Here is a 23,577-nt window from a genome sequence, read left to right on the forward strand (position 1 = left end):
GGACACAGCAGCTACGCCTTCAGCATATAAGTCCTCACTCTACCCTGACAGAGGACCCTGTGGCACAGGGGCACACCACATGACCTGCTTATGACCCTTAGGAGCCAATTCTGGTATCCAGAACAAGAATCTGTGAGCAGGGTGGTGGTGGCGCACACCTTTAATCCCAACACTCGGATCTCAAGAGTTCAAGACCAGCGTGGTCAACAGAGTGAGTTCCAGGACAGAGGCTACACAGAGAAACCCTGTCTTGGGGGTAAAAAACCATTTGAAAGATAATGAAAACAATAAATGGAAGCCAGATGTCAAACCAGCGGAGCTAGCCTATGAGCCGCTGCAGCACTGCACAGCTGTGGACAGCAGATGAGCCATATCCCAGATGGCTCACAAAGACCAGACGACGGCCAGCACTCAGTTGATTCAGACCGAGATATGGCTTCACTTCCTCCTATCCCTATGGGAAGCTGGACACAGATACTCAGCATTTTTTATTTGAGAATTCTGTTGTTGAGGAGGGAGAGCATGGAGTGCGTGGTCCAGATAACTAGGACATAGGTAATGTGATATTTGTTCCCCAGCCTTTCCACATCTGCAGGCCTAGTCTTCGGCATCCTCTCAGAAGAACTTCCGTGCTTCTGAAATACTACTAACCATTAGAAACCCACTTCGATACAAGGATTCCCACCTGGACATCCATCTTAGTCCAGTCCAGAGAAGGATAAGAACAACCAGCCTTAGGAATTCAGAATATAATTACATTCTGACTTGCTTTCTTAGGGTTTTTAGGAGGGCTGTATTCAGATTTCTGCCTCCCAGAATGATGCAGAGATCTCTCAAATTAACCAAAACTGGTTATAAGGGCTCTGGGAGGATGGGCCCTGAATCCAATGAAGGCCCAAAATCTAATCCTTTTCAGGTCTTGAAACTGAACTTAAAAGCCAAAATGGCCAGAATGTGTATGGAATATAATATACCATAACTAGATACTTTGTATAACAACCTAGAACACTGAAAATTTATATTTAAATGATTGAAAGCATAAAAGAAGGAATTAAAATCTTGGTGGATGCAATGGTGTAGCCTGTAATCCCAGCATTCAGGAGGCAGAGGCAGATCTCTGTGAGGCTAAAGCCAGACTAGTCTACATAGTTAGTTCCAGGACAAGCAGGGCCTCGTAGAGACCCTGTCTTTAAGAACAAAGAAAACCGGTGTTGGGGATTTAGCTCAGTGATAGAGCGCTTGCCTAGCAAGCACAGGGCCCTGAGTTCGGTCCTCAGCTCTGAAAACGAAACAAAGACAACCTTTACTAGGAGCTGGCGAAACGGCTGGAGGAGTGAATGTCCAATCCCCAAAGCCACACGGTAGATGGAGCCTTCTGATCACCACACTTACGCTGTGCGGGGGATTCTCCCACAGACGGGGAAATACATGTTAAAAAGTAAGAGAAGGGGGATAGAAAAATAAAACAATGATTTGGGAAGCACATCCTATTTCCAAAAAATATACTGCTGGGAGCTGGAGAGATGGCTCAGCGGTTAAGAGCACTGGCTGCTCTTGCAGAAGACCTGGGTTCAATTCCCAGCTCCCACATGGCAGCTCACACCTATCTGTAACTCCAGTTCCAGGGATTCTGACACCCTCACACAGACATACATGCAGGCAAAATACAAATAAATTTTATATATATATATATAAATAAAGCCACGACAATTTAAAAGGTAGATTATACACAGGGGAAGAGCTGCAGACAGTTCTTAAGACAGTTTCCTGGATGGCAACATGGAGGCAACCTCCTTCCTATTCCTTCATTTTCATGCTTACATTCCCTTCTCTCTCCTGTCTCTCCTTCTGGGAGCAAACTCAGCCTTCACACGTGAAAAGTACAATAGAGAAAGGATGGCCTGCAGTCGCAGCAGGAGGATGACACAAAACAGGAGTTCTGGAATAACACTGAGGCTGGGGAGATGAACACAATGCAACAAGAGAGAGAGACGGATCTTGTTATTTTTGTCTGCAGGCATGCATTTTATGTATGTACATATGGATGTACATACATATGCATATATGTATATGGATGCTTGCCTGGTGCCCACAGAGGCTTGGAAGATGGCACTGGATCCTCTGGAACTGGACTTAAGGCAGCTGTGAGCTGCCATGTGGGAGCCAGGAACTGAAAGAGCAGCCAATGCTCTCAACTGCTGGGCCATCTCAAGTCCACAGACAGATAACAATTTTTTTTGGTGAGGATGGGGGGGAATGATTGAGATAGGGTCTCACTATGTAGTTCTATCTTTCCTGGAACTCACTCTGTAGACCAGGCTGGCCTAGAAATCAGAGACCTGCCTGCACCTGCCTGCCAAGTGTTGGGATTAAAGGTACACACCACCACACTCAGCTTCCCAATAAACCTAAAGGAACCAGCTTTGGCAATTAAAACCTATAGACTGTCAGAGTGAGCATTGTCATCCACACAGGAAGCCTTCCAGAAAAGCCACAGTAAGTCCAGAACAAAAGGTATCAAATAGTGAAGAAACCCAGGATAATTACAATCCTTCCAGACAAAGCAGCAAAGACAGGAAACAACCAAGAATCTGGTCGGTTGCTGGGCACTGAAAGAAAGGGGGGGGGGGGCACATCCTTCCCATGTGCCTCCAGACACACATAGCAAAAACGACCGTTTGTTTGGGTACAGCGGCCCCAGCCTGTAATTTCAGCACACAGGAGGCTGACCCAAGAGGACTTCATGAATGTGAGGCCAGCCTGAGCTACAGTGAGAGAGAGAGGTCTTAAGAACAAGCTAAAAAGCAGGTGTGGTGGTGCACGCCTTTAATCCCAGCACTCGGGAGGCAGAGGCAGGCGGATCTCTGTGAGATGGAGGCCAGCCTGGGCTACAGAGTGAGTTCAAGGCTAGAGATAAAACAAAAAACACCACAAAAACCAACACTGGTGGTTTATGAAGATTTTATAAAGCCACAACCACACTGGGATACTTATTTGATAATAAGTTTGGTGCTAGAGTTGAACCCAGGTCCTTGTGAAAACTACAAGAATGAGCTCTACCACTAAGTTAAAATTCCAACCTGTGGTAAACAATGTTAACACCCATTAGTAACTGATCAAGGGGATTTTAAAAAACTAATGATATGGGTATTTGTACAACACAACTGACAAGTGCAATTTCATGGACTACCTTGATATGACGAGAAAGAGATTGAGACCACCTAACAGTCCAGCCTGCATTATGGACTACCTCGGCAGCGAGAGAAACAGCTTACTGCTGATAACATCACATCCAGGACCCCCAAAAAGCAACACTAGAAACAATACTATAAAGACCATATTCTAAGTAGGAACAATGAACAAGTGGGCACTTGTACTATAAAGAGAACTTTCAGTAAGACAAAGGGTTGATGAAACCACAAAGCTAGTTTTAAGGGAGAACACCGGAAAGCCAGGATGCAAAGAGGATCGATGACTGGGCAGAGATCTGAGGGTAATCCTTACAATACACAAGGTTCATAACTCATGCCAACAATTTTGTTTGTTTGGAGACAGAGTCTCAATACATAGCTCAGGCTGGTCTCACTTCCTGTCTCAGCCTCTCAAGTGCTGAAATTACAAACCTGTCCCCACGAACACTCAGGTCCTAATTACTTTTTGACAGGAGAAAAATTGTGTCTTTAACTTTGTAAAACTCAAGAGCAACCGAATGACCTGACACAGGCCAGACTGAACTCAGTGTCTCTAACTCTCCTGGTGACTTGCCTTCCCTTTCCAGTTACCTGGCCCCTGTGCTCACCTGAAGGATGCAGGGCTGAGGGGTAGAAGTCCACAGGTGTCCGAGTGGGTGTAATGCGTGGGTCCATGTAGGAGGGCATCATCATCCACCGTGGGTCAAAGCCCAGCATCTGGGGGTGGTGTGGGTAGAAGGAGCGCTGGGGGTGAGAAGGCGGGGGGTACACCGGCTGCCAGTGCTGCATCTTGTATAGTTGCTCCTGGTGGAAGACATGTTGTGAGTGGGGTGGGGCAGGCACACAATGGCTCATGGTGCAGCCCTCCAGTCCTTCAGGAGGGGCATAGAAAGGCCCCTAACAAGCTGGGCGGTGGGGGCACACACCTTTAGTCCCAGGACTCAAGAGGCAGAGCAGGCAGACCTCTGAGTTCGAGTCTGAGGCTAGCCTGGTCTGCAGAGCTACTCAAGGAAAGTGTGTGTGTGTGTGTGTGGGGGGGGGGGGATAGAGACAGGACTTGGACACACTAACAGAAGGCCAAAATGAAGCATGTCCCAGGCTGAGGTCTCTCTGAGCTGGATGAACAGCCATGTTGGTGTCACTACAAGGACTATGTGCACCTGAGCTACCCCCCATCAGACTACCTCCTCAGATCAGATCCACTCACCTACCAGAGTCACGGCCATTTATTTTGTCTACAGTCACCACTGTACACCCCACATTTCTGGCTCCAAGTCCCCTGCTCTCTTCTTACCAGTCTGACCCCACACGGCTCCCAGGAGCCCATGGGGGGGGGGTCTCGCTTTCTTGGCTACTCCTCCGCTATGCACCCTACTCTGTTTCACAGTCCTGTGGAGCCTTGCTAGACTGTTGGAAAGCTGAGGCCTTGGACTAGGATGCTCTTCACTACACTCCCAGCATAAGCACATTCCCTCTGGAAAGCAGCCGCCAGACCTGACCAGGGCCCTACTTTGTGCTCTCATAACACGCCTGCTCCATTTGCTACTGTCACGGTAGCAGGCTGGGTTTCGAGGCTGTCTCCCTAACTGAATCTGAATCTGAATCGTAAGAGGCGGTGTATGTTTATCTTGCTATGGCACTGTGTTCTAAGGTATCTGAAGAGATAATAAACACAAACATCCATGACTATTCAGCAATGAGACCCCTCACGCCACCCAACCAGATGCCTCTCACGCTGTCATCTCCATGAGCTCTGTGCTGTAGAATAATCCCTCTGTATACTCTGAAAACGTGTTGCTCTCATTGTTAATAAAAAGCTGAGTGGCCGATAGAATGCTGGGAAAAATGACGGAGTCTGGCCGGGCAGTGGTGGCACACACCTGTAATCCCAGCACTCGGGAGGCAGAGGCAGATGGATCTCTGTGAGTTCGAGGCCAGCCTGGTCTACAAAGCGAGATCCAGGACAGGCTCCAAAGCTACACAGAGAAACCCTGTCTCGAAAAAACAAAAAAAAAAAAGGCAGAGTCTGAAGAGTTTTGAGCCAGACAGGAAGCAATATGTGAAGTTCACAGAGGTAAGTGAGCCTCGAGGCAGCACATAGATCAATAGAAATAAGCTAACTTAAGTTGTAAGAGCTGGCTAAAAACAAGCCTAAGCTATCAGCTGAGCTTTCTTAATTAGTAAGAAGTCTCTGTGGGCTTTTTTGGAAACTCATGGAAAGGACAGAAAAGCCTGCCTACATATGGCGCCCAACATCTGGCCACATATATCCACATGAGGCCTGAAAAAAAAAGTCTTAAAAAAAAAAAGGGTTACTTAAAACAGTCTTAGATTGGCGGGGCGGCGCACGCCTTTAATCCCAGCCCTTGGGAGGCAGAGCCAGGAGGATCTCTGTGAGTTCAAGGCCAGCCTGGTCTACAGAGTGAGATCCAGGACAGGCACCAAAACTACACAGAGAAACCCTGTCTCAAAAAACAAAAACAAAAAAAATGTCTTAGATAAAAAACATTGTACTCCCAGCTGCTGGGCTTCCAAGTAACACCCCCATCATCACAGTTCCTAGAAATACTTTCCTTTGTGTGCCAAGAACCAAAAGCTAACCTGAGACCTCATTCATGCGGGGCGAGCTCTACCACTAAGCTCCAGCCCCCGTCCCAGCAATCACTCCTCTCCAGGGCACACAGCCATGGACACTTCCAGCAGAGGGGATCCCAGGACATGCGGACTGCTGCGACTCTTGCCACTGGCCACAACATCTCCAGAGAAAAGAGCAGGCCATTTTGAAGGTTTCAGAACAAAATGGGCAATGTTTCTGGCCTGCTCATGGCCATCACTCCCAAAGGCTGAGGCAGGCACTCTCTCCAGTTTACAAAGAAGAACATGGGCTGAGGGTGGAAGCCTTACAAGGTAAACATCCTTAATCCAAAGCTGGTGTCCCTTTCTAGTGACTCCCAAGACAGTGCACAAGGCTCTAGAAAACTCAGAAGCCCCAGTATAATTGAATAGGGTCAGAGGGGTGCTCTGAGTGAAGATTGCCCCCACACTGCATCAAATGCAGCACAGAGAATACACCAATCAGTGTGTATGCACAGAGCCTCAACCAATGGGGAGACGGTCCAAGTTCTGAGGTGTCATCTCTGACATCTGTGTTGTGGTGACTGTGACATGTAAGAATATTGCTGTTTCTTTACAACACTGGAGGTGAGTGGGGAGAACATCCGCTCATGGTCATGTCCATCGCTTTACCTGCTGTTGCTGCTGCTGCTGCTGCTGCTGCTGCTGCCGCTGGAAACGAGGAGGAAGGGACTTCTGATACTTGCTGAACTCCTGTGCAGGGGACCCGGCCTCCCTGGCTTCTTCCTCGCTGCTGCTGCTGCTGCTGCTGCTCTGAGCTACTGCAGGGGGTGTTGCAGGTGTCTCTTCTAAGAACATGCTTGGTGCTTCTTGGACAGGGAACTCTGGGGAGTCTAGAGAACAGAGAGGTGAAGAAATGGCACAGTGAACTCACAGGAACTGCGCCAACTGTCTGGTGAAGAGCAAGTGTTTCCGTCCTGGCTACATACACTCCACTGGGGGACCAGTGATGCAGGCCCAGCCGCCTGCATCAAGTGTTCCTTGGGCACCAGACTGCAAATTCCTCACAAAGCCCATAAGGAGGTTGTACCCCTGCATCAAAAAATACCAGGTGAGGATGCTGAGTCAGCTCAGAACGGTACACGATTGTGGTGAAGCTGGATACAGGATTCTGACGAGGGAGAGTGATATAGATATGTTAGGATGAGAGAGTAGATTAATGAACCTACTTTTAAAGAGCAACAACTTGTTTAAAATGTTTTACAGGTTGGGGATTTAGCTCAGTGGTAGAGCGCTTGCCTAGCAAGCTCAAGGCCCTGGGTTCGATCCTCAGCTCAAAAAAAAAAAAAAAAAAAAAAAGTTTTACATTGGTATAGATTTTAGTTTATTGATACAAATTTAAAGTTAATTTTGTTATACTGTGTGTATATTTCTACTCTTGTTTAAGTTATTATGTTTGTACAGTGCATTTAAAATTGTAATAGATAATTAAGAAATACAGATTAATAATTAGTCTTTTATGATAGTCAAACTTATAGTCATGTTGTTTTCTAAGTATATATAGATATAATTCAATTAGGTAGGTAATCTTCAAATACTTCAAAGACCTACAGAATATGGCATTTAAAATGTTTTAAAAATGTAGACTTTCTGGACAATGAGACATGTCTGCTCCTGGCAGCACCGATTTACTTCAGAGAGGAGGATGGGCATCGAAGACACTCCATATAGAGTTTATCTTCACCTTGGCAAAAATAGCCATTTGGGCAAGAAACTGTTCTTGCCTGGACTGCTTGATTGACTGGACATGCAGGACCCATAGGAAGGTGACCACTGAATTTTGCTTGGCAAAATGGTCCTTCAGGTTCCTGCTTCATGGAGGAAACTGCCAGACATTCTACAGGACACAGAGAAAAGTGACTGAGAGACTCTAGACCTGTGGGCTGAAGACAGATGCCCAACTTTTCAAAAGAACTTTGGATGACTGTCCAGGCTGCCAGCTGTCTCTGTCTACTCTTGCAAGACTCCTGAAAGTTGCTTGTGTCCTGTTGGGGCCAAGATGTCAGGAACCAAACATGAACCATGGAAAGTACTAGCTAGGCCAGAGAACAAGTCATAAGCCCGCTGCCCCTTCCCAGACCAGTAACCAGAGGCCCCCCAAAGATAAGAGAACATCCCACAGTCAGGTGCCATGACAACCAAATGTAAAGAGCATTCCATGGTCAGGTTGCCTAGCAACAGAATAAACTGCCATGGCCCGTGAACTTAGCCGACATCTCGCAGTTGCACGATCTGCCTCACACGCCTTGCACCCCTTCCATGTTCTACACGCCCCTTTTCCCCTTCCCTCCTTCCTGCCCCATCCCCTCCTATGCTATATAAGCTTTGCAAATTAAAATAAAATTGGCAGCTTGATCAGAATCTTGTCTTGCTGTCCTCCTTTGTGTCGCCCATCCCTTTCATTTGCTCCTACAGGTGGGTCGCCCCCGTTGCCGGGGCAGCGTCCAGCTCCCGCTTCTCAGGTAATATTATATCCTTCTGAGATCTTTGATGTAGTTAAAGACTAGATAGTTATAATTTTCCTTAGTTATGATAAAAGATAAGTTAGATATGAAACCTTAAACTCATAAACATAGGATAGATAGGATATCTTCAATTTTGCCAAATACAAATAACTAGACATTGTAACTGTAATTCTTGCCTCATAATTGTTTTGTTATATGTAATTTTACTATGTAAAAGTTAAAACCTTGCTTTTTGGAAAAAAAAGGGGGGAGGGAAGTGCTTTGGATATCGCTCTGTATAAATAAAATATTGATTGGCCAGTAGCCAGGCAGGAAGTACAGGTGGGACAAGCAGGGAAGAGAATTCTGGGAAGACTGAGGCAGAGAGACGCTACCAATGAGAAGCAACATGTTAAGATACCGGTAAGCCACGAGCCACGTGGCAACTTATAAATTAATAGAAATGGGTTAATTTAACATATAAGAACAGTTAGCAAAAAGCCTGCCACGGACATACAGTTTATAAGTAATGTAAGTCTCTGTGTGTTTACTTGGTTGGGTCTGAGTGGCTGCGGGACTGGCGGGTGAGAGCGATTTGTCCTGACCGTGGGCCAGGCAGGAAAACGAACTACAGGAGAGAGTAGCCCTAACTCAGTGACCACTACAAATTCATCACTAGACAGAACAAAACAGCAGCCACAGGTGGGCAGGTAACCTGAGCCTTTTGCTCAGTCTCCCTTGCCCAGAACTCTCTGTAAGTACTGACAGTACCATGCCTGCCTCTTCCACAGGGCTTGTGTGAGAATTCAGAGATCATGCGTATACCGCCCTGCCGACAGGGCCTGACTAACAGTACAAGTCTAGAGACCTGAGTTCAACCCTCTGAACCCAGAGAATAGAAAAGAATCAGGATAGAGTCGCCCTCTGACTTATATACACACACACACACACACACACACACACAAAATCAGAGTGGAAAAAAAAAAGTTGAGCTATAATCAGACAAGTACCCAAGCCTAAATTTGTGTATGCATGTGTGTGCATGTTTGAGACAGGGTGTCTCTATGTATCCAAATGTCCTGGAACTCTCTATGTAGAGCAGTTGACCTCAAACTCTCAGAGATCCTGTCTCTGCCTCCTGGGTGCTGAGATTGAAAGTGTGTGTCACCACAGCCTACATTTCAACAGACTGATGCTTCCCATTAGAATGTGCTTTTAGCCACAGGTTTAGTTACTTTATAGTCAGAATGTGGGACTGATGGTTCAAGGCTCTCCACCATGGGATAGGGGTCCTCTCACCTTTGCGGACAATAAGGCCGTTCTCCTGTGGGGAGGCCTTCTCGATGCCCGGGGACCGGGGGCCCTCCTTCTCCACAGGCTTCGGGGCCTGGCTGGCCTTCGGGGCCTGCTTGCACTTCTGATCCAGCTGCCTGAGTTTGGCAGCACAGGCCGCCAGCCTCTCCTCCCGGGCCCTGCGCTCTTCTTCTTCCCTGCGCTTCCGGGCTCGCTCCACAGCCTCCGACATCTCTGACTGGATGAACTTCTGCCTTGGGGGTGGCTTGTCCTCCTTGTCCTCAGAGGACTGCTGTCGGAAGGTGCTGCCCACTGTGGGCTTCTGCCAAAAGAAGGAGGGATTGAGGTTCCGTCGGAAGCCTGAGACAATGGCAACTTCCCCCCCACCGAGCCCCACACCAGGAAAACAGTAAATGACTCGGTGACTCCAAGGGCCACAGCAGGCGGCCCACCATGACTGCGCAACCCCACATCGTGACTTCAGATCGATGCTGGTACATCAATGAGAAGGCAGGACTACAAACTCGTCTTTGGGTAGTTTCTCCATCCCTGAGTCTCCTGCTGGTTGTCAGTTACAGTATAAACGGGGTGTTGACCGTGCCCTGGGAAAACTCCACACCAGAGACTTCGTCCCAGTCCCATTCGTCTGCAGGGAGTGACTAATGCTGCTGCTGCTGCAGCACAAAGGAGCAGAATGAAACCACTGGAGGGAGCCATTCCCAGCCATACAGACAGAGCGCCTGCTCTGAATGGTGGCCAGACAGGTGTATGCCACAGTCAAAGACAGTCCAACAGGGCTGGGTGGTGGCAGCCTATGCCTTCAAAGCTAGCACTTAAGCATCTCTGCGAGTTCAAGGCCAGCCTCGTCTAGAGTTCCAGGACAGCCAGGGCTATACAGAGAAACCCTGTCTCAGAGAGAGAGGGGGGGGGGAAGGAGGGAGGGAGGGAGGGAGGGAGGGAGGGAAGGAGAGAGAGAGACAGACAGACAAACAGAATATGACAAGGCCCTGCCTTCTCTTGTGGCTCACAGAAAGAAATACTCATAACAACTTTTTGGGAGTCAGTTCTCTCCCCACTATCTGGGTGCTGGGGATTGAACTCAGGTCCTCTGACTTGGTAGCAGGCTCCTTTATCCACTGAGCCATCCTGACAACCTACCTTTTGTGCATTTTCTGTCTTTTCCCTTTTTTTTCACATGTTTTTATTAAGTTATGTGTTTATGTCTGTGTTGAGTATGTGCATATGACTACTTGTACCAGCAAAGGCCTAAGGTGTCCAGTCCAGGTCTCCCTGGAGCTGCAGTTACAGGTGGTAGTTGGGAACCCCTGATGTGGGTGCTAGGACTTGAACTTAGATCCTCTGGAAGTACATGCTCTTACCCACAGAGCCAGTTCTTCAGTCTAATTTTATGTATTCTCCTGCCAAAGAACTAAGTGGACTCAAAGGACCCAGGTTCATTCAGGTTCGGCACAGGGCTCTCCAGGAGGGAGGCATGATGTCTGTTTCACTTGTATGCTCTGTGGCCAGCACAGTGCCTGGTCACACAGTGAAAACAGGAGAGTAAAGCCTCTTCACTGCGCACGATGAGGCACAGGAGCCCGAAACACGTTTCCCAAAAGGATTCCAAACAGTGCCTTTCTCTTTCCCAACATGTGTTCACCCACAATCACTGGGTGGCAAGAAAGGTGTATGTGTCAGCTGCCGGGGAGTCCCAGAGTTTGTGGGTGGCTGAAGGCCTGCAGGGTGCAAGGCATGCAATCTGAGGACAGGGCCTAGCATGGAAATTAATGTAGAGCAACGGTGACACCTCTGAGGTCTGGGAGGATATCTGTGCAATGGACACCTCCCACGCAGGAGCCAACCAGTAAGCATCAGTGGCAGGGACACGTGACTGCTGTGGGAGGAAGGAGTTCTAAATATGCAATGAGGGGCTGCGAAGATGCTCGTGGGTTAAAGTGCTTACTGTACAAGTGTGAGGAACCTGGAAAAGGCAGATGGAAGGCCTGAGTGTCTGTACCCCTGTGCTCCCACAGGGAGACAGACACCAGAGACAGGAGATGGCCCAGAAACGCTCAGACAAGCTAGCCTGGCAAACTCAACAGAAACCAACAAAGACTCTGTCTTCCTGGACTAGATCTGTAGCCCAGGCTGGCCTCAAACTCAGAGATCCGCCTGCCTCTGCCTCCTGAGTGCTGGGATTACAGGCGTGCGCCGCCTCATCCGGCCAGACTCTGTCTTAAACAGGGTGGAAAGCAAAGGTGGACACCAAAGCTGTCCTCTGAATCCCACAGCATCTGGTGGAGTGTGAGCTCTTGCACAGGTGCATGCATGCACACGCACTCACCCACACACTCATGCACGCGCGCACAGTGTCTAAGTGTTCCCCACCACTCAGAGGAACCAAGAGTTTCTAGGAGAACTGACTGGGGACAGTGGATCTAGGTGAGTTTAAGGAGTTAGTTCTCAGGAAGTAAGAAGATCTCAAAATAAGATAAGAAGCAAGGACCCTCAACAGGGAGATGGAAGAGGGACGTGAAAGCAGAGACAATTCCATTCCCACAACAGACGACGGGAGCTGATCCGCTGTGGAATAAATGAATAAATGGAAAGTATGATGAATGGGGGCCAGTGAGATGACTCAGGAGGTGAAGGTGCCTGCTGCATACGCCTGTTGATCTGAGTGCAACCCCGAGAATTTGCATCAAGGTAGAAACAAAGAACTGACTCCATGAAGATGTCCTCTTACCTCCACACATGTACTCCTATACACATATCCTACACACACAGTCACACACCATGTTTTAAGCATGACAAACAATAGGCTAGCCAGTCTCAATGTTTCTCCCCATTCCTCCCCACGATCCTCATCACTCACAGTGGAGAGAAAGGGACTGTCCAGTGTAAGCCTTGGCAACATCGCCAACATTCACCAAGAGATCAAAGCACCAGTCACCAGAGTCAGGAGGGTTCCAGAGAGCAGCCCAGGGAAGCTGGCCAAGCCTTGGACCTGGCCAGGACCAGGCACCAGCACAAGACAACCTGGAGGCCGCCCTCTTCCAAAGCACCCATGCCATGAGAACGTGGGAATGTGAGTCGCAGTGGTGACAGGTGAGCTCATGCTAAAGGACTTCAGTAGAATCGCTGCCTGGCGAATGTGCCATAGTGAGGCTGCAGCACACGCTTCCCGGCTTGATTCTGCAAAAACGCCAACGTCTGGGCAGAAGACGATGCTAGCCCAGCTTGCAGTGAGCGCAGCTAACCAGGCAGGTGGCGCCCTCTTCAGGCAGCCAGGCAAACAGCTCTGGTTTTGTCTTCGTTTTTTTAATGGAGGACAGGATCTCACCACGAAGCCCTTGGCTGGCCTGGAACTTACTATATAGACCAGGCTGGTCTTGAATACATGGAGCGCCTATCTGTGCCTCCTGAGTGCTGGGATTAAAGGCACGTGTTACCATGCCCAGCCAGTCTTTATATTTAATTACAAGTTTTCCATAAACTCTGGCTAGCCACACAGCTCAGGAGGTAGAACATTTGTCTTGAATCTTGACAATGTTGAGTCTGATCTCTGGAAACGGTATAAAGGTGAGAGCCAACTTCATAAAGATGCTGTCCTCTGACCTACCTCCACATGCATGCCATGATGCATGTGTCAACACATACACATACTGAAATGAAATTAAATGAAAAAGAAAGGGAGAACAAGAGAGAAGAAACATGACCTGGCATTTTCTGGAAACCCAGCCACTGACATCAATGTAGTACAAACTCTCAGGACATGTGTGTGTGTGTGTGTGTGTGTGTGTGTGTGTGTGTGTATGCACACGCACGCACATGTGTAGGGAGGAAGGAAGGGAGAGAGAAAGATGTAGAGCAAGAGCGAGCATGCAATCAAGTCCACACGCACACGCCAGGGCTCCGGGGAAACAGGAAGGCACAGCACCTGGGCCACCATACCTGGTAGTCAGGGCCAGATGCCCAGCTGTGAAGCTTCCTGGAAGGAGGCTGTGGCTCTGGCCCCTTCCGGACAACTCGGGACACACTCCCTGCTTCTCCCCAGTCCTTTCCTTCCTCTTGAATACGCCTGGCATCGGCACTGTCTGCAGAGCTCAGTGACAACTCCCGCTGCCGCCTCGGGTCCCAGCTGTTCCTAGGACAAACATCAACTGTTAAGTTTCCCCAGACAGCTAGGGCTGTCTGACCTCACTGGTCAGGGGCCGCTGGGAATTCTGAAGCTATTACAACAATTTACAGACTAATTTCCTTCAACACCCCACTTACATCCTTTACCTGTGAACTCACGAAATTCAGGCCAGCTTTTACCAAGTCACCATCTCTCATGAAGCCCCCAGGAGACATGTAATTAATTTACCCCCATCCTTGGCAAAGACCAGGCCTGCACACTCACATTTAAAGAGCTGGGAATCAGGCCTGGAGAGCTGTTAAGTTTTTGATCAATTTCTAGCATCCACATGGTGGCTCATAGTCAGCTGTCTGTAACTCCATTTCCAGGAGACCCAATGCCCTCTCTGACCTCCACAGACATTACATGCATGTGGTACATAGAAATATATACAGGCAAAATACTCATCCACATAAATAAAAATTAATAAAATCTTAGACAGCTTGGACCTGGCCCCAGAGAGGCAAGAGGAGCTGCCACAGAAGGAGACAGAGGCAAGGCTGGGACCCTGCCTCAGAGTCTCCAGCTCCCTCCTCGGCTCTGCCTACAACAAACCACCCAGAGCTCTGCAAAGGAGTAAAAGGCAGACCACCAGTGAACAACAAAAATACAGAAAATACACCAGTGTAGAAAAGGAGACAGTCCCCAACAGGGCTGCACTGAGGCTCTGGGGGAGGGAGAGGCTGTGCTGAGCAGGGTCAGACACAACCACAGTCACATATGCACAGGTATCAGGAAAGCCGTCAGCAAGGACAGGCAGGATAGCTGCCTACCTGCCTGCCATGCGCACGGACACGGGGACATGGACACACACACACACACCCTGTGACAGGTAGCTAGAGAGGCACATAAGAAGATAGGAAGATTAACAACCGCTGGTAAAGCTGGACATGGCGGTGCACGCCTTTAATCCCAGGAGACAGAGGCAGGCAGACCTCTGTGAGCTTGAGGTTAGCCTGGTCTATGAAAAAGGAAGAGAAACAGCTGGTAGGGACCGCGGACCTGACCTCTGAGAAATGGTCTTGGCCTCCCAGAAACCAGCTAGGGTTTTAGGAGGAAGGTGTCATGAAGGATGAGCCATGAGAGGCAGGTCAAAGGAAGGAGACACACTGACTGTCCCCTACAGGCCAAAGCAGGCTGCTGGTTCCAAGAGCCCCAGAGATAAAGAGGAAGCGCTTCCAGGGGCATGCAGCGATCGAAACGTCAAAGGAGGCTCGGAAGCTCCAAGTACGTCCTGGAAGCAGGAGGTGCTGCTGTGTGCTGATACCCCAGAAATGCCACGGCAGCAACCGGGACTGATATTAAGATAAAAATAGGGTGGAGGGGAGCTGAAATGGTTAAAAGCAGTTGCTCCACTCTCAGAGCGGCTCACTATCACCTGGAACTCCAGCTCCAGTGGTGCCAAAGCCTCTATTCTCTGCAGACACCTGTGGTCATGTATGCAGACACAAACAGACACAATTTTAAAACAATAAAAATAAACGTTCAAAACACAAAACAAAAACAAACCAACCCTCTGAAGGAACTGGAGTACGATGTCGTATTCTCCAAAGGGCATTAGGTCAACCTAGTCCAATGGGGATGACCAGGAAGGAAAGATGAGGCAGAACGGATACACCCAATCTGCACACCTGCTCCTGCACCTCTCCAGCGCACTGCGGAAGAGCCCAGTCCGGAGAGTTCTTGGTTTAACCAAGAGGGACCTAAGGTGGCTTCCCACAAAAGCTTCTCAGGGTGCCACACCCATCAACAATCCGGGATATTAGGTAGAGGTGGCAGGAGCAGGGCTCGGACCCGGAGGCAAAGCGTGGCCAGTTGCTGCATGCTGTCTTCAACAGACCTCATCCCTGAAACTGCAGGTTGCTATGGAAACCAAGAAGTGCTCCTGGCACCATGAACACCATGCAGCATCACTAGCGTGTGTAGGTTGTTTCTGATGGCCCCATGCCAGGAGCTGGAGTGGAAGGACTCACCACTTGGACCGCCCATCCTTCACAACTTCCTCCTCATCTTCATCATCACTGAACTTCAGTTTCTCGGAATAGTCCACTTCCTCATGGAGGCCTGCAAGAGCAAGAGGCCCATGACCATGAGAAGACATGAGGATGGCAGTCTGAAAGTTGAGCCTGTGGTGCCCCAACTGAGGTGATGGCCAGCTCACCCCACCCGGCTGTAGGTACCAGGGAGGGGTTCCTGGGTTCCTGTAAGAGTGATGGGCTAACCCCCGACAGAAACTCCCCCTATGGAACCCAGACTCTCACAGACTCACAATTCTCCGGGCCTACCCCCAGAGTGCTGGGGTTACAGGCATGTGCTACTGCAACCAGCCTGAAACTATAATTCAAGGTACAAGAAAGATGAGCCTAACCAGACAGCACTCTGCTTCTCCAACGCAGACACTCTGACAGAGAGAGTTCGACTGTCCTATGCCCCACCTTGACTGGCACAGGCAAGGAAAGTGTCCATAACTGATGGACAAAATGTGCTCAGTCCACACAGTAGAATATTATTTGGCCATACAGATGAATGCTGGTGAGCAGGGACATGGGCAGTAAGTAAAGCACTTGCTGTACAATCACGAGGGGCTGGTGCCATCCACACAAACACCGGACATACCGTGCTTGCCTAAAACCCTGCACTGAGGGGTGGACAGAGATGGAACCCAGCCAGCCAGGGTAAAACGGTGAACTTCCAGTTCAGTGAAAGACCCTGTCTCAAAAGTAAGGTGGAGGGCTGGAAAGAAGGCTCAGTGGTTAAGAGCCCTTGTTGCTCTTGCAGAGGATCAGGGTTCAGCTCACAGCACTTGTCTGGCAACTCAAAACCATCAGTAACCCTAGTTCTGGGGGATGCTAGTACATATACACGCATGCTAGCACAACAGTCATACACATAAAGAAACAAATTTTAAAAAAAGTTTATGAGGTGGAGAAGAAAGCGAGGAAGAAACCCTATGTCAACCTGTGACCTCTACACACCCAAACCACACAGCACACACCACACACACCAATAGGTGAGTTAACTATCTAAAGAACAACAGCATTAACAAAGCATAACAGAGCCACACCAAAAACAGCTAGAAAACAGCATGAGGTGTGCAAACGTACAGAACGAAGAGGTTAAATACCAACATATTTCAAAATAAACGCATCAGAAGCCAAAGAGATTTAAAGACAGACATACGCAAATCCACAATCAGAGCAGTTTTAATATATCACAGTCCAGTCCAAGATACACCTGAACGAAACCACAGTAAGTACCTAAGTCAGGAAGGACACCTCTAGCACCTGACTAGACTGGCTATTACACACAGCTTTTCAAGCATACTTGGGATGCTCTCCAAGACAGATCGTCCTGGTCAGAAATCAAGTCTCATTGGGTGGTGGTGCACGCCTTTAATCTCAGCACTTGGGAGGCAGAGGCAGACACATCTGAGTTTGAGGCTAGCCTGGTCTACAGAGCAAGTTCTAGGACAGCCTGGGCTACACAGAGAAGCTCTGTCTCAAAAACAAACAAGCCCACAACTCTACCATTCAAGTATTAATCAGGCTTGACCCCGCTTAGCTTCTGAGATCAGAGGAGATCAGTGTGCTCAGGGTTATATGGCCATAAACAAGACAAGTCTCAGTACACTGGAACTAAAACCACACAGAAAATGTTCTTTGCTTTACCTTGAAATCAAAGTAAAAACTTAGAAATGCCTCAATAATTTAAAAAAAAAAATGCACGTCCTTTAAAACAAATATATAAAATGAATACCAAGGAGCAGGAAAATCATTTCTGATCATCACTCTGACTTGATTAAGCAATGCCAGGGCCCTAGTGAGGCCTAATTTGGTGTGTCTCACTGCGTGAATCGATAAGCAGAACAGACCGAGGAGGGAAGACCATGCTGAACGTGGGCTTCAAGTCACTCGTGCCAGAGCCCCAGGCTGAAGGAAAGGGAAAGAGAGCCAGCTGGGCACTTCCCTTTGTTCATTCCTGATATGTCCAGATAAGAACCCCACACTCAGCCGATCGGTGGTAGCACACAGCTTAAATCACAGAGAGGCAGAGGCAGGTGGATCACTGTGAGTTTGAGTCCAGCCTGGTGTTCGAAGTAAGTTCCAGGACAGCAGGGCAACACAGAGACACTCTATCTTAAACCAAACCAAACCAAACCAAACAAATAAAGAACTGCATTTATAGTGGTATCTAAACCATAAAATACCAAGCCAGGCAGTGGTGGCACACATTAATCACAGCACTCTGGAGGTAGAGGCAGGCGGATCTCTATGAGCAGAGGCTAGCCAGGTCTACAGAGTGTGTTCCAGGACAGCCAGGGCTACACAGAGAAACCCTGTCTCGAAAAACTAACCAACCAACCAGCCACCAACTAAACGAACATGAAGAACCTGAAAACTATCATCTTTATTTACTTAGGAGACATTTCCATGTGTCACAGGCTGGCCTTGAACTTGCTATGTAGTCCCATCCCCTTGCCACCACAGCCAGTCCATACAGTGGATGGAGATTGAGCCCACTGCCTTCTGCATGGTGGACAAACACTATTAACTGAGCCATACACCCAAGTTCCTACTACCATTGTGAAAAAGAGACAGAATTTTGTTTACAGTCCCAGGCTGGTCTCAAGGGATCCTCTACCCTCAGCAGCAGCCCACATGTCTAAGACTGAGACCACAGGATGATGGCGCTCATCTTTGGGCACTGATCCACATAGACCTAAGAAGGCGTAAAGATTCTGAATGCGCAGAAACGGAGTCACACTGGACTTCCTCATCTCACAGTCTCATGCCAGCAGCAGTGCAGAGACGCCACAGCTGCCTGCCAGATGCAGCTGGCCGCCACGCCACCATGAGCTAAGTGGCATAGCCGAGTCCTGCCGAGGTATATAGAGCTGTCTCCAAGCCCTGCAGTGGGCTACATGCTGCTGGATGCAGGCACAGATCCACTCTTTCCCAGAGCTGGCAGTAAACATACCTCGGCCATGTTGGGAAGCTGAGGTGGGCGGAGCCAGCAGCCAGGGCTGCAGCTTCCGTCCTAGCCACACTGCAGTTTAAATGAATGGTCAAGAAATGATTCCAGGGCTGGAGAGATGGCTCAGAGGTTAAGAGCACTGAGTGTTCTTCCAGAGGTTCTGAGTTCAATTCCCAGCACCCACATGGTGGCTCACAACCATCTGTAATGAGATCTGGTGCCCTCTTCTGGTCTACAGGTGTACATACAGACAGAACACTGTATACATAATAAACAAATAAATCTTTAAAAAAAAAAAAGATTCCAGATACACAACAAGGCAGATTCAGATGGAATAAAACTCTGAACAGTGTACAGGGTGTGTAAAAATGTACATAGACTCGGAAGAGAGCGGAAAAGGATTATAGGCAGTTATATAAAGAAATAGTTTCGAAAAATAAAGTCTTTAAAGAAACAGTAAGAATAATATGAAAGTTAAGCCACCTTAAGGATAGAATCTGGATACTGCATATTATTACACTGTCTTTGGGATTTTTAACTGCAGAGAGACATTTGAATGTAGGAGCTACTCAGTTAAACCAATGTGTATATTTTAAAGGTATCTTGATTTCAAAATTTGTGTCTAAAGATACATTGCTTTGGAAAAGAGGTTCTGCTTTTGTTTCCACAGAAGATGAGAACCTGTGCTTTGTTTCCAGGCTATTATGGTTTGATCAACCAAGACCCCCTGAAAGGCCTCCAATGACAGGCATGGCTCAGATGATCCAACATCCAAAACTGCTTCAAGACAACTGGCTAAGACGATACAGCCTCACAGACTACTACAGCCAAGGTTTAACTATAATTCTTCATTTTCTCAGGATCCCCATAAGATTGACAGTGCCCCCAATAAGCAGGAAGTACTATGGAGGCTACGCCGAAATTCCCAAAATATTGTTTATGAATGTTTATTTTTATTTAAAGGAGGTTGATTATAAATGCAATCTTTCTAAAAAAGAAGAGGATATAGTTAGGATAGGATAGGATGAAAGGGTAGATTATTGAATCTACTTTTAAAAAGTAACAACTTGTTTGAAATGTTTTACATTGCTATGGATTTTAGTTTATTGATACAAATTTAAAGTTAATTTTGTTATATTACTGTATATATATTTCTACTCTTGTTTAAGGTACTATGTTTATGTAATTCATTTAAAATTGTAATGTATAACTAAGAAATACAGATTAATAATTAGTCATCTATGATAATCAAACTTATAGTTGTGTTAATTAAGATTTTTAGGTGTACAAAGCTATACCTCAATTAGGTAGGTAATCTTCAAACACTTCAAAGACCTACAGAATATGGCATTTAAAATGTTTTAAGAACTTGGACTTTTGGACAGGGAGACACATCTGCTTCTGGCAGCACCAATTACTTCAAAGAGGATGATGGGCATTGAAGAAACTCATTATAGAATTTGCTTTCTTTGTGGCAAAAGTTAGCCACTGGGAAAAAAGTGCCCTTGCCTCGAATGCTCGACAGGATGCTGTATAAACTGGACATGCAGGACCCATAGGAAGGTGACTGCTGAATCTGCAAGGTGAAATGGTCCTTTAGGTTCTTGCTTCACAGAAGAAACTCCCAGACATACTACAGAACATGAGGAGAAGCGACTGACGAACTTTGCCAGAATGGGTGGAAAAGCCCTTAGAATTTCCTGCTTCACTGAAAGCTATGCCAGAGACTCTAGGCTGAAGACAGATCCCCAACGTTACAGAGGAACTTTGGGTGACTGTCCAGGAAGCCAGATGTTTCTGTCATTTCTAGAATTATGGAAGTTGCTTGCCACACACTTCCTGTTTACTCAGGTAATATTATATCCTTCTGGGGTCTTTGATGGAGTTGAAGACTAGATAGTTATAAGTGTAGTTTTCGTTAGACATCATAAAACATAAATTAGGTATAAAACTTCAGACTCAACAAAAATAGGATAATAGGATATTTTCTTTAATTTTGCCAAATACAAATAGACTAGATATTGTAAGTATAATTCTTGTTTCGATAACTACTTTGTTTTATTTATATATATATATATATATATATATATATATATATATATATATAATTTATATATATTTATGTTATAATACATAATTTTACTATGTTAAAAATTAAAACCTCCCTTCTTGATTAGACAGAAAAAGGCAAGTGCTGTGGAATGTCTTTCTTTATGCTGTGAATATGTGTGACTCCCAGTGGATAATAAATAAAGTTGTTTTGGCTTATGGCAAGAATACTTACTTCCAAGCAGGACATCCAAGCAGAGATATAGGGAGACGAAGGGCGGAGTTGGGAGAGAGGCGTCAGCTACCACCAAAGGAGTAGCAAGATGCCAGCAGACCGGTAATGCCACAACCACATGGCAACACACAGATTAATAGGAATATGAGTAAAGTTACCAGAAAACATTATGATCCTCTCTACTGACCTGAGACAGGGTCCAGCAGTTAGGATGCTGTATTACTCTTGCAGAGAACTCAAGTTTGGTATCCAGGAACCATCTATAAATACAGCTCCAAAGGATCTGACACCCTCTTCTGGCCTCAGACAGTATTTGCACTCAGGTATACATAGCCACACACAAGACACATCATCAAAAATAAAATAATCTTTAAAATAAAGAAAGGTTCTCTCTACTGACAACTACAGAACACTAATGAGAAAGAAGAGACCTCTGGAGACTCACTGGGACCCTGGAACTCAGGACTCAAGACTGAGTGGCTGAACTGGACACAGAAGCAGGATCTTCGTAAATACTGCCAGGATGGAGTCCACATTTGCAGAGAACAGTAAAGAACTTTAGGAATCAAACTTGCAAAGAAACAAGGTAGAAAGCTCATGCTATCTGAGTTTAAGATTTACTTATATATTATATATATATAAAAAATGGGCCCAGCTGAACATGTCCCTGGAAATAGAAGCATTCAAACACAGACAGGGATTGACATGGGTGACATTTGGCAAAGCACAGACCACGTCAAGGGGAATGTCTCAACAAGTGTTAAAAATGGGTCAGTATCATGGGCAGCACGACTGCTGGACACCACGGAACATCACTGCCTTCAAGGAAGGGAAAGACTCTTTAGGCTGGAAGCAAAAGGCGATTTAGAAAGACTTTATTTATTTATTTATTCATTCATTCATTTATTTTCTTTCTTTCTTTCTTTCTTTTTTTTTTTTTTTTGAGCTGAGGATTGAACCCAGGGCCTTGTGCTTGCTAGGCAAGCGCTCTACCACTGAGCTAAATCCCCAACCCGACTTCTTTTATTTTTACTCATATGTATGTATGTGTGTACCTTTGTGAATGATTATCATGTGTGTCGGTAAGTGCCCATGTAAACCAGAAGAGGGCACCAGATCCCCAGGAGCTGGAGTCACAGGTGGGTCCTCTGTAACAAGAGATAGTCTCTCCAGCCTATTAAATAATGTGCATTTCTTTCTTTTTAAGTATTGATTATGGATGTGTGAACGCGCCTTCCTGAGTTTATGTATACCACATGCATGCAGGAGTCCAAGAGAGTCAGTGGGCTTCAGATACCCAGAAACTGGAGTTCCTGGTATATGTGAGTCACCTGATGTGAGTGCAGGGAACCGAACCCAGGTCCTCTGCAAGAGCAGCCAGTGCTATTAACCACCGCACTCTCTCTAGCCATGCCCGACCCCTATTTTTGTTTTGTTTTTTGTTGTTGTTGTTCTGGTTTGGTTTTGAGACAGGATCTCTCTGTGTAGCTTTGGCTGTCCTGGAACTCACTCTGCAGACCAGAATGGCCTCAACTAACAGACATCTAGAGATCCGCCTGGCTCTGCCTGAGTGCTGGAATTAAAGGCCTGTGCCCCCATACTGGGATAGATCTGTGTGTATGTGTGTGTTGCCTGACTGTGGAGACCAGAGAGGGTGTGGAATCCTCTGAAAGTGGAACTACAGGTGGCTAAGCACTTCCATATAGGTTAAGAAAACGGAATCCAGGCCCTGGAAGAGCAGCCAGAGCTCTTCACCCACGCCATCTCTAGAGCCCCTAAGATACTGCTCTCTCTCTCTCTCTCTTGATCTTTTTGGTTTGTTGTTGTTGATGTCACAGGAGTCGACAGAATCTACCAATATATAAAAGCGCTGACAAATATCAAAATGCCAATAAGAATAGAAACTGTGGGGCTGGAGAGGTGGCTCAGTGGTTCAGATCACCAGCTGCTCTTCCAGAGGTCCTGAGTTCAATTCCCAGCAACCACATGGTGGCTCACAACCATCTACAGTGGGATCTGATGCCCTCCTCTGGCAAAAAGTCAATAGAGCATTCAAATACATAAAATCAAAAATAGATCTCAAAAAAAGAAAAAATAGAAACCACATGACCCCCATTGGGCCAAGACTCTGTTGACCAAGGAGCAGGTGGGGCGGCAGTTACTCCAGCACTGAGGAGGTAGTGGAGCAAGGTGCCGGTGCTGGGTGTGAGACCAGCCTGGGTACATAGTACGGTCTACTAAAACGGAAAACAGACTGAAGCAGTGGCCCAACTTCCCTAACACTGCCACCCCTAAGGGGGCCAAGACCCATAGGTTGACAACTGCTGAACCAAAGCTATGGCTCAGGGGTAAGCTGTAGGGGTGGGTACCTCTCACCTGTAACCCTAGCACTTAGAAGGCTGGAGGAGGACCATGCCTCAAAAAGAGCAGGGCTTGGTCCAGCAATAGCCATGTGCCTGTCACCATGGCTAATGACGAGCTGGAGCACCAGGACACACTGGGCAGAAAGAAAACCAACTCCAAGACACCCTCTGACCACAAGTGCACCATGACAGAGGAATGGAAGCCCACATACAC

The 23,577-nt window shown here is 47.1% G+C and overlaps 1 protein-coding gene across 1 annotated transcript in view; it reads right to left on the minus strand.

Annotated features, from left to right (window-relative positions):
• Positions 1 to 23,577, minus strand: part of Prrc2b (proline rich coiled-coil 2B) — a 103,132-nt gene that overhangs the window by 29,143 nt on the left and 50,412 nt on the right. Inside the window, exons 10-14 of the mRNA XM_036183384.1 lie at positions 15,716 to 15,806; positions 13,517 to 13,709; positions 9,569 to 9,884; positions 6,438 to 6,658; positions 3,800 to 3,995 (exon numbers count right to left, since the gene is read on the minus strand). Of these exons, the coding sequence (XP_036039277.1) occupies positions 3,800 to 3,995; positions 6,438 to 6,658; positions 9,569 to 9,884; positions 13,517 to 13,709; positions 15,716 to 15,806 (1,017 nt within the window). The remainder of the gene's footprint in view (positions 1 to 3,799; positions 3,996 to 6,437; positions 6,659 to 9,568; positions 9,885 to 13,516; positions 13,710 to 15,715; positions 15,807 to 23,577) is intronic.

Source organism: Onychomys torridus, chromosome 4 (assembly GCF_903995425.1).
Source record: "Onychomys torridus chromosome 4, mOncTor1.1, whole genome shotgun sequence".
In the NCBI taxonomy this organism is placed as follows: Eukaryota; Metazoa; Chordata; class Mammalia; order Rodentia; family Cricetidae; genus Onychomys; species Onychomys torridus.